The sequence below is a fragment of the Panthera tigris genome, chromosome B2, assembly GCF_018350195.1.
Source record: "Panthera tigris isolate Pti1 chromosome B2, P.tigris_Pti1_mat1.1, whole genome shotgun sequence".
NCBI classification, from domain to species: domain Eukaryota; kingdom Metazoa; phylum Chordata; class Mammalia; order Carnivora; family Felidae; genus Panthera; species Panthera tigris.
The window spans coordinates 151,150,034-151,160,940 of record NC_056664.1 but is presented as its reverse complement, the minus strand read 5'-3'; the positions used below and the strand labels follow the sequence as shown (position 1 = coordinate 151,160,940).

Here is a 10,907-nt window from a genome sequence, read left to right as displayed (position 1 = left end):
ACATAATGCAACATGCAGATTCAGTGTGATTCCCTGGAAAATTCACAAAGACCTCTGGGAAGAAAAGCACAAGCTAATCCTAACAGTCCTATGGAAAATCAAAGGACCACAAAATAAACAAAACAATCTTGAAAAAGTAAATCAAAGTTTGAAACCCATATTTCCAAATTTCAAATCTTAATACAAACCACCAGTAAATAAGACATTGTGATACTATCATAAAAATATACATACAAATCAGTGGGATTTAATAGAGTACCCAGAAATAAACATCTTCATCTATGGTCAACTGAATTTTGACAAGAGCAGACATTACACTGGGGAATAATGGTCTTTTCAACAAAGGCTGCTAGACAACTGGCTGCCCATGTGCAGAGGAATGAAATTGGACCCTTACCTCACACCACATAATCATTGACTCAAAGTGGATCAAAAGCTTAAATGTCAGAGGTAAAATTATAAACTCTAGAAGAAATAAATGTAGATAAATCTTCAGAGCCTTGGATTTAGCAATGCTCTTAGATCTGACAGCAAAGCACAAGCAAGGAAAGAAAAAATAGATAAATTTAATTTCCTCAAAGTTAAAAACCTTTAATACATAAAAGATTCTATCCTAAAAAAGAAAATGCAGCCCCCGGAATGGAAGAAAACATTTGCACATTATTTATCTGATAAGAATCTGTTATACAGAATATGTAAAGAACTTGTACAACTCATCAACAAAAAGACAACCCAATTTTTAAAATGGACAAAGGACTTGGATATACCCTTCTCCAGAGAAATCATACAAATGGTGAATAGCACATGAAAAGATGTTAAACATCATTAGTCCTTATGGAAATGAAGATTTAAATCACAGTTAAAGGGGCACATGGGTGGCTCAGTAGGTTAAGCATCTGAGTCTTGATTTCCGCTCAGGCCATGATCTCACGGTTCATGAGTTTCACCCTGGAATGGGCTCTGCACTGACAGAGTGGAGCCTGCTTGGGATTCTCTCTCTTCCTCTCTCTCTCTCTCTCTCTCTCTCTCTCTCTCTGCCCCTCCTGTTTTCTCTCCCTAGCTCTCTCTCAAAAATAAACTAAAAAATAATAAAACATAGTTAGATACTTTTTACACACACTAAAATTGCTATAATCAGGAAAACTACAAAATAACAAATGTTGGCAAAGATGTTGAGAAATTGGAAACTTCAAACCTTGCTTGTGGAAATGTAAATTGGTACAGCCTCTGTGTAAAACACTTTGGCATTTCATCAAAAAGAAAAAAGAAAAAGAAAAAACAGAATTACCGTATGGCTCAACAATTCTACTCCTAGATGTATATCCCAAAGAATTGACAACAGTTATTAAAAAAAAAAATAGCATGTTCACAAACATACATGGAAGCACTAATCACAGTAGCCAAAAGGTAGAAACCATGCAAATGTCCCTTGGTGAGTGAATGGATAAACAAAATGGGGTTGATCCATAAACAGCAATATTGTTCTTCCATATAAAGGAATAAAATAAAATGGTACAGCTGTAGAAAACAGTATAGTGGCTCCTCAAAAATTAACACAGATTTCCCACTTCTGCATATAGACCCTAAAAAAATTGAAAGCAAACCCTAGAGCAGGCATTCATGTTCCCATATTCATAGCAGCATTCTTCACAACAGCCAAAAAGATGGAAGCAACCCAAGTGACCGCTGACAGATGAATAAATAAAATGTGGTGTATACACAATAGAATACAATTCAGCCTTAAAAAGGACAGCAACTCTGACACACGTTACAACATGGATTGGACCTTGCAGTTATTATGCTGAGTGAAATGAGCCAGCCACAGAAGGACAAGTACTATAAAGTTCCACTTATGTGAGGTCCAGCGAAATCAAACTCAGGGACACCAAGTAGAATGTGGCTACAGGGGTGAAGGGAAAAGGGTCAGGGGGAGTTAGGGTTCATTAGATACAGAGTTCCCCTCCAGGAACATGAAAAAGTTCTGGAGAATGATATACAACAGTGTGAACGTAGTTATGGCCATAGACCTGTATACCTGAAATGTTTGAAACTGTAAATGTTATTTGTGTCTAATCATGGTGAAAAAATGAATGAAGAATTGATACATGTCACAGCATGGATGAACCCAGAAAACATCCTAAGTGACAGAAGCCTTCCGGAAAGGCCACTCAGATTGGAACCATCTTGCTCTTTAAATCCATCCAGGTTACTGGGGCTCCTGGGTGGCTCAGTCAGTTGAGCGTCTGACTGCAGCTCAGGTCATGATCTGACAAGTTTGCAGTTGACAAGTTTGAGCCCCGCATCAGGCTCTGTGCTGACAGTTCGAATTCTGTGTCTCCCTCTCTCTGCCTCTCCCCGCTCATGCTCTGTCTGTCTCTGTCTCAAAAATAAAGATAAATATTAAAGGAAAACTTTTTTAATCCATCCAGGTTACACAAAGAAGGGAAAGTTCCAGAAAAATAAAATGGATCAGGATGTAAAACACCTTTCAGATGGTGGGGCAGGTGGAGACAGTTGAAGTGGGCCTGTGGTCTAGGTTACAATGTGGAGACCGCAAGGATTTCTTCATTTGGGGTTCTGTGGTGGTTTCTCAGGAGAGTGTCCCTGTTTGGGGGTAAAATGCACCGAAGTATTGTGTGAAGTGGCAAATGTGGTAAAGAAACAAGGACTGGGGAATCTCAGTGCGCAGATAACAAGCATTTGTGCTGCTCTGACGCGTTCACTGCATGTTTGAAATCACAGAGTAGCTTACTCCTGCAAACAACCTTGTCAGCCCCACACCACAGAAGCGGAGATGACGTCAACCCTGTGGTGGAGGCCGAGCCCTGCCCAAACCCAGATCACCCACGGTGGAGGCCACGTGCCCTGCAGGAGGCAGCACGTGAGCCACAGGCACGTGAGAGGGTTATATCGTGGCCACGTGTCTTGGGTGCAGCGGCGGCAGTGGGATTTGGAATTCCGATTTTCTACAAGACGCCACTAATAAGCTGTTAGAACTGCGAAAATCAATGAAGGGACATCTCACCGAAGTGGACTCGGGAGGTGGGGCGGGGAGGCTGGAAGCGGGAGCCCACCACCCAGGGTCAGGCTCGGGAACAACCCACGGCTACAGACCCAAGATTAGAACCCTCCGCGGAGAGAACCCCCAGGCTCAGGCCCCACAAGGGGAAGCTGTGCCCTGCGGCCCCTACAGGAAACCCACCGCGCCTGCAGCTGGGCCCGGGAGGCACCTCCTCGCCCTGCAGCCCTGCTTTTCCTCCTGCGGACTTCGCTTCAAAACCACGCTCCCAACTTCCTCTTCTCCGCGAAACAGCGCTCCTCTCCGTGTGCTCCCCGCTCGGCCGCGGTTTTGCCACAGCTTGCTGGGCCCGGATGGCAATTCTCCGCTACTCCTGAAGAAACCCACTTTGGCTGGTAACATAACTGGCGGCGTTATTTCCAAGGGAAACGGAAGAATAAACGAGGACACTCGCAGGATAGGAGAGCAGCACACAAACACCACGTGCACGTCTGCACGCTCCTGACGACCCGTCGGAAAGAGAAAGTAAGAGACGGTCCCATTTACAACCGCAGCAGAAGGAACGACGGGCCCCAGAGGAAATCTAAGCAAGGAGGTGGCAGGCCTGCTGTCCCAGGACAGGGCACTGGGGACAGAAACGGAGGAAGACGCACGGGGGCGGAGAGCTGCTCTGTGCTCCTGGACGCGGAGAAACCGACCCTGTGACCATGTCCGTCCTGCCCGGGACGATCTGCAGATCCCGGGCCGTCGCACCGAACTCCCCACGACGCCGTCGCAGACGCGGGACGGATACCCCGACCCGCACGCGGAGGCGGGAGGGACCCCGCGCGGCCAGAGCGGCGGGAGCGGGAGCGCGAGCACCGCCCGGGCACCTGTTCCGGTACCGCGAACCGCGTGAGGACGCGGCGGGAACCGAGTGGGCGCGGAGCAGGAACACGGACGCGCGGCCCCGCGGCCCCGGAGCCCGGAGCGGGAAGACCCGCGCGCACAGCCCCGCGGGGGACACAGGGTCACCCAACACGAAGCCGCGCCGGGCCCTTCCCCGCTGGGTCCCCTGCACACCGCCCCCCTCAGCGTTCCCGCTCCGGAAGCTCCTCCTCCCCCCCGCCTCCCTTTCTCCTCACCTGCTCCTCCCGCGGCGGGTCCTGAGGAGACCGGTTTGTTGTCCGCGTGGACGCGGGCCCTCGTCCTCCCGAAGTCTCCACAGCGGGTCCTGAGGAGGCCGGGTTCTTGTCCCTGTGGACGCGGCACCACGGCCCCCGGAATCCCAGACAGCGGGTCCTGAGGAGCCCGGGCTCCTCCCACCACAGGTAAAAGAGGCCGGCAGAGCACGCAAGCCCCGCCCGTGTCAGGGAGGCGGGCTGGGGCGCCCCCTGCGGGCGGTGGAGGCGCTTCGTTCAGTGGGGGCACCTGCCCTCTCCCAGGGCTCCAGCTGAACCCAGCAAATTTTGGAGATTTCTAACTGAAATGGAGGTCCAATATCCCGGCTTTTGCAGAAATACTTAAGGAACAATTAATTGGAAAGCATATACAATGAAATGAAATACACAGAAAAACTACAACTTACACCAAAATCTGCTCAAAATTGTACACAATTTTAAAATACACAACTATCAGGGGCACCTGGGTAGCTCAGTCAGTTAAGCATTGGACTTCAGCTCCGGTCATGGTCTCACCGTTGGTGGATTGAAGCCCCAAGTCAGGGTCTGCGCTGACAGCTCGGAGCCTGGAGCCTGCTTCAGATTCTGTGTCTCCCTCTCCCTCTCTGTCTCTGACCCTGCCCCATTCTCTCTCTCTCTCTCTCTCTCTCTCTCTCTCTCTCTCTCTCTCTCTCTCAAAAACAAATAAACACTTAAAATGTCTTAAATAAATAAAATTCACAACTCTCAATATAGCAAAAAGAACACATAAAAGAAAGTGAACACAATCTTGGGTTTGGTGATGAGTTTTAACACCACACCAAAACCAATCCACAAAAGAAAAAACTTGATAATGTGAACTTTATGAAATTAAAACTTCTACTCTGCGAAAGAGAACTAAAAGACAATCCACAAACTGCGAGAACATATTTGCAAATTCAACTATACAAAAAAACCTCTCAGAACTTAACCATAAGAAAACAAATAACCTAATTGACTATGGGAAATATCTGAAGACACTGGACAAAGAAGATGTATAGATAGTAAACAAGCATACACAAATATCCTCAACATCCTCTATCATTAGGAAATTACAAATTTAAACAACAGTGAGGTAGACTGCACACCTTTTAGAAACGCAAAACTCCAAAAAAAAAAAAAAAAGAGGATACAAGTTGCTGGAGAGTGAGGAATGACAGGAACACTACACTGGGGATGCATGTATAGCCACTTTGGAAGACAGTTTGGCTTTTTCAAAGCTAAGTAAATCTCACCTTAGTATCCAACAATCACAATTCTAGTTTTGGACAACTGCTTTAAAGAACTGTTTCCAGACAAAAACTAGCACGCAGTTATGCCTAGCAGCTCTCTTTATAGTGGCTGGCTAAAAACTTAAAGAAATCAGGATGTGCTTCAAAAGATGAATCCATAAGCAAACTGGGGTGCATCCTAGTGAAGAGTGCCAGGAAGGCCCCACCAACCTGCAAGAAGGGTGCACATGGGACTGATGGACCCCTGCACCCAATCCTGTATAAATCCACACGTATCTACTGAATGCCCTCATGGGTCAGTTCTGTGCCAGAACCTGGGGCTGCCCAGGAAGAATGGGGCCAGAAGCACTTCCCAGATGGGAGAGTGGAAAGAACAATACATGACCACTGACGCCCCCCACAACGCTTGACTGGGGTTGAGTTGGATTTGAAGCAGTCAGTGACCATGTAGACATTTCACTCTTCTATTAGAGCCCGGGACTGAAGGGCAGAAAATCAATACTCCAGCTCAACACCTGACTAATATGTGACCCTGGGCAAATCCTGTGCACCCTGGAGACCCAGGGGGATGGAGGAGGGGGAAAGGGCTAGTTATGTTTAAACTTAACCCTGACCCTGACCCTGCCCCCAAACCCCTAACCCCAGACTCTGACCCTAAGCCTAAACCTGAATCTACACCGTAATGCCTAACCACACACCAGAACCATCCGATCTGCACTCTTCCACTATCCCATAAACTGAGCATGTAGCCATGACAAACTTTCTTATTTTCTCCACCTGTGGAAGATACCTAGTTCTTGGATGTTGACCTTTTTACCCCCTTCTTCTTTCTGTCTTCAATTAAAAGCTCAAGTCACATATATGTTCAGCAGTTCTGAGAACAAAAACCTTCTAAGGTGTTTTGGGATCTTGTTTATTTCTTACTGTTCCTCATTTATCTTAAATGGAGGTAAGAAACTATTGAAAATTTGAACACATTTCTGAATTTATATGCAAATATTAATAATTATGTTTATTTTTAAAACTAAATATGACATATTTCTGACATGCAAAAGCATAGAGTACAATTTAATAAGCACATATTTCACATATTTCATCATCTTGTTTAGAGTTAAGGTTAGCTTATACCAAAAGTTAACCTCTGTCATTTGGGGGGTTTATTGATGTCTGTTAATTGCATGATAAATAGTATTTCCTATGTCACAAAACATTCTACATCACATATGTACTATTATTTTATGAAATTTTAAACATATATATGGCATCATAATCTAAACCTTATATTTAATGTCTAAAATGTTTCATAAATTGACAATAACTTAAGTATAGCTCTTCAGATTGTTAACTCACTACAATGGGGACTATAAAAGTACTTCATGTCAACTCTTAAATGCAGAGAACAAACTGAGGGTGGATAGGGGATGGGAAGAGGGGAAAATGGGTGATGGGCATTGAGAGGGCACTTGTTGGGATGAGCGCTGGGTGTTGTATGTAAGCCAATTTGACAATAAATTATATTCATTTTAAAAAGTACCTTGGGGCACCCAGGTGGCTCAGTCGGTTGAGTGTCTGACTTTGGTTCAGGTCATGGTCTCACGGTCCGTGAGTTAGAGCCCCCACGTCAGGCTCTGTGCTGTCAGTTCAGAGCCTGGATCTTCCTTCTGACTCTCTGTCTCCCTCTCTCTCTGTCTCTACCCCACTCACGCTCTGTCTCTGTGTCTCAAAAAATGAGTAAACATTAAAAAAAATTTGTTTAAGTACCTCATATCATTGATAAGCATGTTACTCTGTACCCATACAAATGACTCTTATGGTGCAGAAGAGTGCTAAGGAGTATTCATATAATCAATTTTTTCTTTAGGAAGAAAAAATTCTGATTCTTGTTTTCATGGCACGTATTCCAGAAATTCTATTTTCATTTTTAATCAGAAAGAAAGAACAGATGGTCGGGTAACATGAGGAAAAAAAGTTACTAAATTTCTCCAGTTGATAGTTTTTCTTAGCTAAATAAACTAAATAAACAGTAAAAAAGGTGTTGGTCCAGTAAAAGAAAACAAAGCAGCTCACCAATATGAGAATAACATGGGTAGCTTTGTTTTCAGGAGAGCTTTGTGAAGACTGGATGGTACTGCGAATGTGCTGAGCTTTTCTGTGGTGTCTGAGAAGGATATTCACCATGTAGATACTATTACATGTCATCAGGGAGAGGAAGAACAAATCTCGAATGAATACAGTACTTAGAAATATTGATGACGTCTGTAGATCATATGCACTGCTTTTACAAGAAGCAGTATAATACCCAATTCCACCTTCAGTGGTATTCCTCCTGGCCACGGTTTTTAAAATGATCACGGAATAGATGGCCATGTTGATCGTCCAGAAGAAAAGTAAAGAAGGTTGAATGAATGTAGAGATTTTCTTCTTGAGCCAGGCCCATTTATGATTACTTGGAGTGATAGTCACTGCCTGAAATGTACTCTGAAGGGCGGTTGTGCACAGAGAAATACTCCTGGTAACTCTCTGAATATAGAGCACTATTTTACATCCAGTATCACTCATCTCCAGCTTAATTCCAAAGGATGACATTATATTTGGAACCCCTCTGAATATAAGTGTCAGGGCATTAGCCAAAGTTAAGTGGGCTAGAATCACATCTACAGGCTTCTTCTTATGAGGAAGAATTAAGAAAGTGTACATATATAATGTAAATAACAAAGAATTCCCCATGAAACCAATACAAGTTTGAAAGATAAAGAAGATCCCAAAAATTCTGTCACTGGAAATCATTGTCGTTCAGTCTCTCTTAGATCTTCAAACCAAGTCCAGCACATCCTATAGACAAATAATTTGATTATGAATGTGAATATTAAAAGTAACTTTGACTGAGGAGTATATTATCAAGTTTCAGGGAGTTTTCCTGCAGGATCGGCAAATGTTCAGCTACAGCAAACCAAGGAATCACTGAGATTCTTAAAGAACAGAATTGAATGTTTATGAAGATAGGGAATATCATATATTATGTGGAAATTAATAAAAATAAACTTTGTTTAAAATGGAGTCAAGAGGCCATAAGGGAGAGCTCTGAGAGCTCTACCATTCTACATCATTTGCAGACCCAACAGGAAGAGAAGCACCTTACAACTTGATGCTACTGTACCTATTCCTTTACTATCCCAGCGGGAGGAAGGATGGTCTCCTCCTGCCCAGACAACAGCATCCCAGCCAATGAGAGACTATTTGGCCTATTCTGAAGACTTTTTTTTATTGTTTATGTTTATTGATTTATTTTTGAGAGAGAGAGAGAGAGAGAGAGCGCGAGAGAGATTGAGAGAGAGCAGGGGAGGGGCAGAGAGAGAGGGAGACAGAATGCCAAGCAGGCTCAGTGCTGCCAGCACAGAGCCCAATGCGGGGCTCAAACCCACGAACCATGAGACCATGAACTCAGCCGAAACCAAGAATCCCTCGCTTAACCAATTGAGCCCCCCAGGCGCCCCTAAAGACTGTTTTTATATATTATGAGAAACTTTTATTTCAAAGAATTAATTCTTAATCTATATATTTTAATATTTCTGTCTTTCTATGCACATTGAATACCAGTAGCATCTGTGCAATTATATTCTTCCCAAAAGCTTATTGTATTATATAGCTCATATTTACAAATTATAGTTTTTGTAGCATATATAAATACGTCACACAAATTCTGCTAAACAAAACCTATCTCACAATAGTTATATTTTGTTGTTATGTTTGTTATAAGATTGACTAACGTAAGAAACATTAAGGTAGACACGGTCAAATTCAAAATATCAAAACCAACAGCCAAGTTATATATTACCTCCATCATGTTCTCAATCTCTTACCTCCAGCAGGTGGACCCAGTGCTCTACTGAAACTGGAAAACTTAGAATTACCATAATCCTCACTCCATATTCAGTTCACTTACACTGAAATGTGTCTAATACTGCCTACCTATGTGTCTCAAGACTTCCTTATCCCTCCACTTGACTTTTTCCTGAAATCATCTGTCGAGACTGGAGACGCCACAGACAGATCAAGAAATAGAAAGAGGGTTATTACTCACATAATGAGGCTCTGAGGAGAGCAGGACAAACCTCCAGAAATGATCCAAAATGACTAGGGAATGAATGAATGTAAAGGAAAACGGCCTGATTTCTTTTTTATTATTAGTACGGGTAGGGATGTGGCTGGGTTAGGGTTTACACATGAGAACAGGGGTCCCATGCTTTGAATCTCCTCCTGGTGCCAAAGGAAGGAAAACTTGGGATTTCTTATCACTTTGCCTAAAGTTGAGACACAGGGGGAAGAATGAGGAGAGAAGCCTAAAAGCTGAGAGCAAACATCAAAAAAAAAAAAAAAAAAAAAAAAAAAAAAAAGGGCCAGGCTGATTATTACAACTACCAACCATCAGAATAACTAAAATTTAAAAAATGACAACGCCAAATGTTGGCAAGGATGCCAACAAGTTTCATAAGACACTTATCACTCAAATATAACTAGTTGTAATGTAAAATGAAACAGTCACTCTTGGAAAAGAGTTTGGCAGTTCTTCAAAAAGCCCTTAAAATACAATTACCGCATAATTCAGGAGTAGCACTCCTGGGAATTTATCCGAGAGAAATGAAAAATTATTTTCACACAGAAATCTATATGCTGTTATAGATAACATTATGTCCACCAAATGATTAATGGATAAAGAAGATACACACACACACACACACACACACACACACACATACACACACACACACACACACACACACACACACTGGAATATTACTCAGCCACACAAAAAAAGAACAAAATCTTGCCATTTGCAATGACATAGACGGAGCTAGAGAGTATTAAGCTAAGTGAAATAAGTCAGAGAAAAACAAATCCCATATGATTTCACTGATATGTGGAATTTAAGAAACAAAACAGACGAGCAAAGAGGAGAAAAAAGAGAACAAAGCAAACCAAGAAACAGATTCTTAAGTATGGAGAACATACTGATGGTTACCAGAGGGGAGGTGGCTAGGGGGATGGGTTAAATAAATGGTGGAGATTAAGGAGTGCACTTATTGTTACAGTCACCATGTGTTTTATGGAAGTGTTGAATCACTACATTGTACACCTGAAGCTAATTTTACGCAGTATGTTAACTAACTGGAATTTATTTATTTATTTGTTTATTTATTTTGAGACAGAGCGCATGCTAGTGGGGGGAGGGGCAGAGAGAGAGGACAGAGAGAATCCCAAGGGGGCTCTGAGACATGAGGCTTGATCTCACGACCATGAGATCGTGACCTAAGACAAAATCAAGAGTCAGTCGCTTAACCAACTGAGCCACGCAGGCACCCCATGGAATTTAAATAAAAATTTTAAAATGAAACTAGACAAAAAAAGGAAACTACAGGCCTCTATCTGAACACAGACACAAAAATCTCAAGCTAAACATTAGCAAATTAAATCCAGCAA

At 43.0% G+C, this 10,907-nt stretch overlaps 1 protein-coding gene across 1 annotated transcript; it reads right to left on the bottom strand.

The window, feature by feature from the left end:
- Positions 1-7,286: 7,286 nt before the first annotated feature.
- LOC122238868 (vomeronasal type-1 receptor 1-like) lies at positions 7,287-8,216 on the bottom strand. The gene has a single exon (XM_042987630.1). It carries the CDS (start codon positions 8,214-8,216, stop codon positions 7,287-7,289), a length of 930 nt encoding a protein of 309 aa, XP_042843564.1.
- Positions 8,217-10,907: the final 2,691 nt, after the last annotated feature.

Excerpts from the sequence above, each read along its gene's own strand:
- LOC122238868 (XM_042987630.1), bottom strand. The coding sequence starts at position 8,216 with ATGATTTCCAGTGACAGAATTTTTGGGATCTTCTTTATCTTTCAAACT.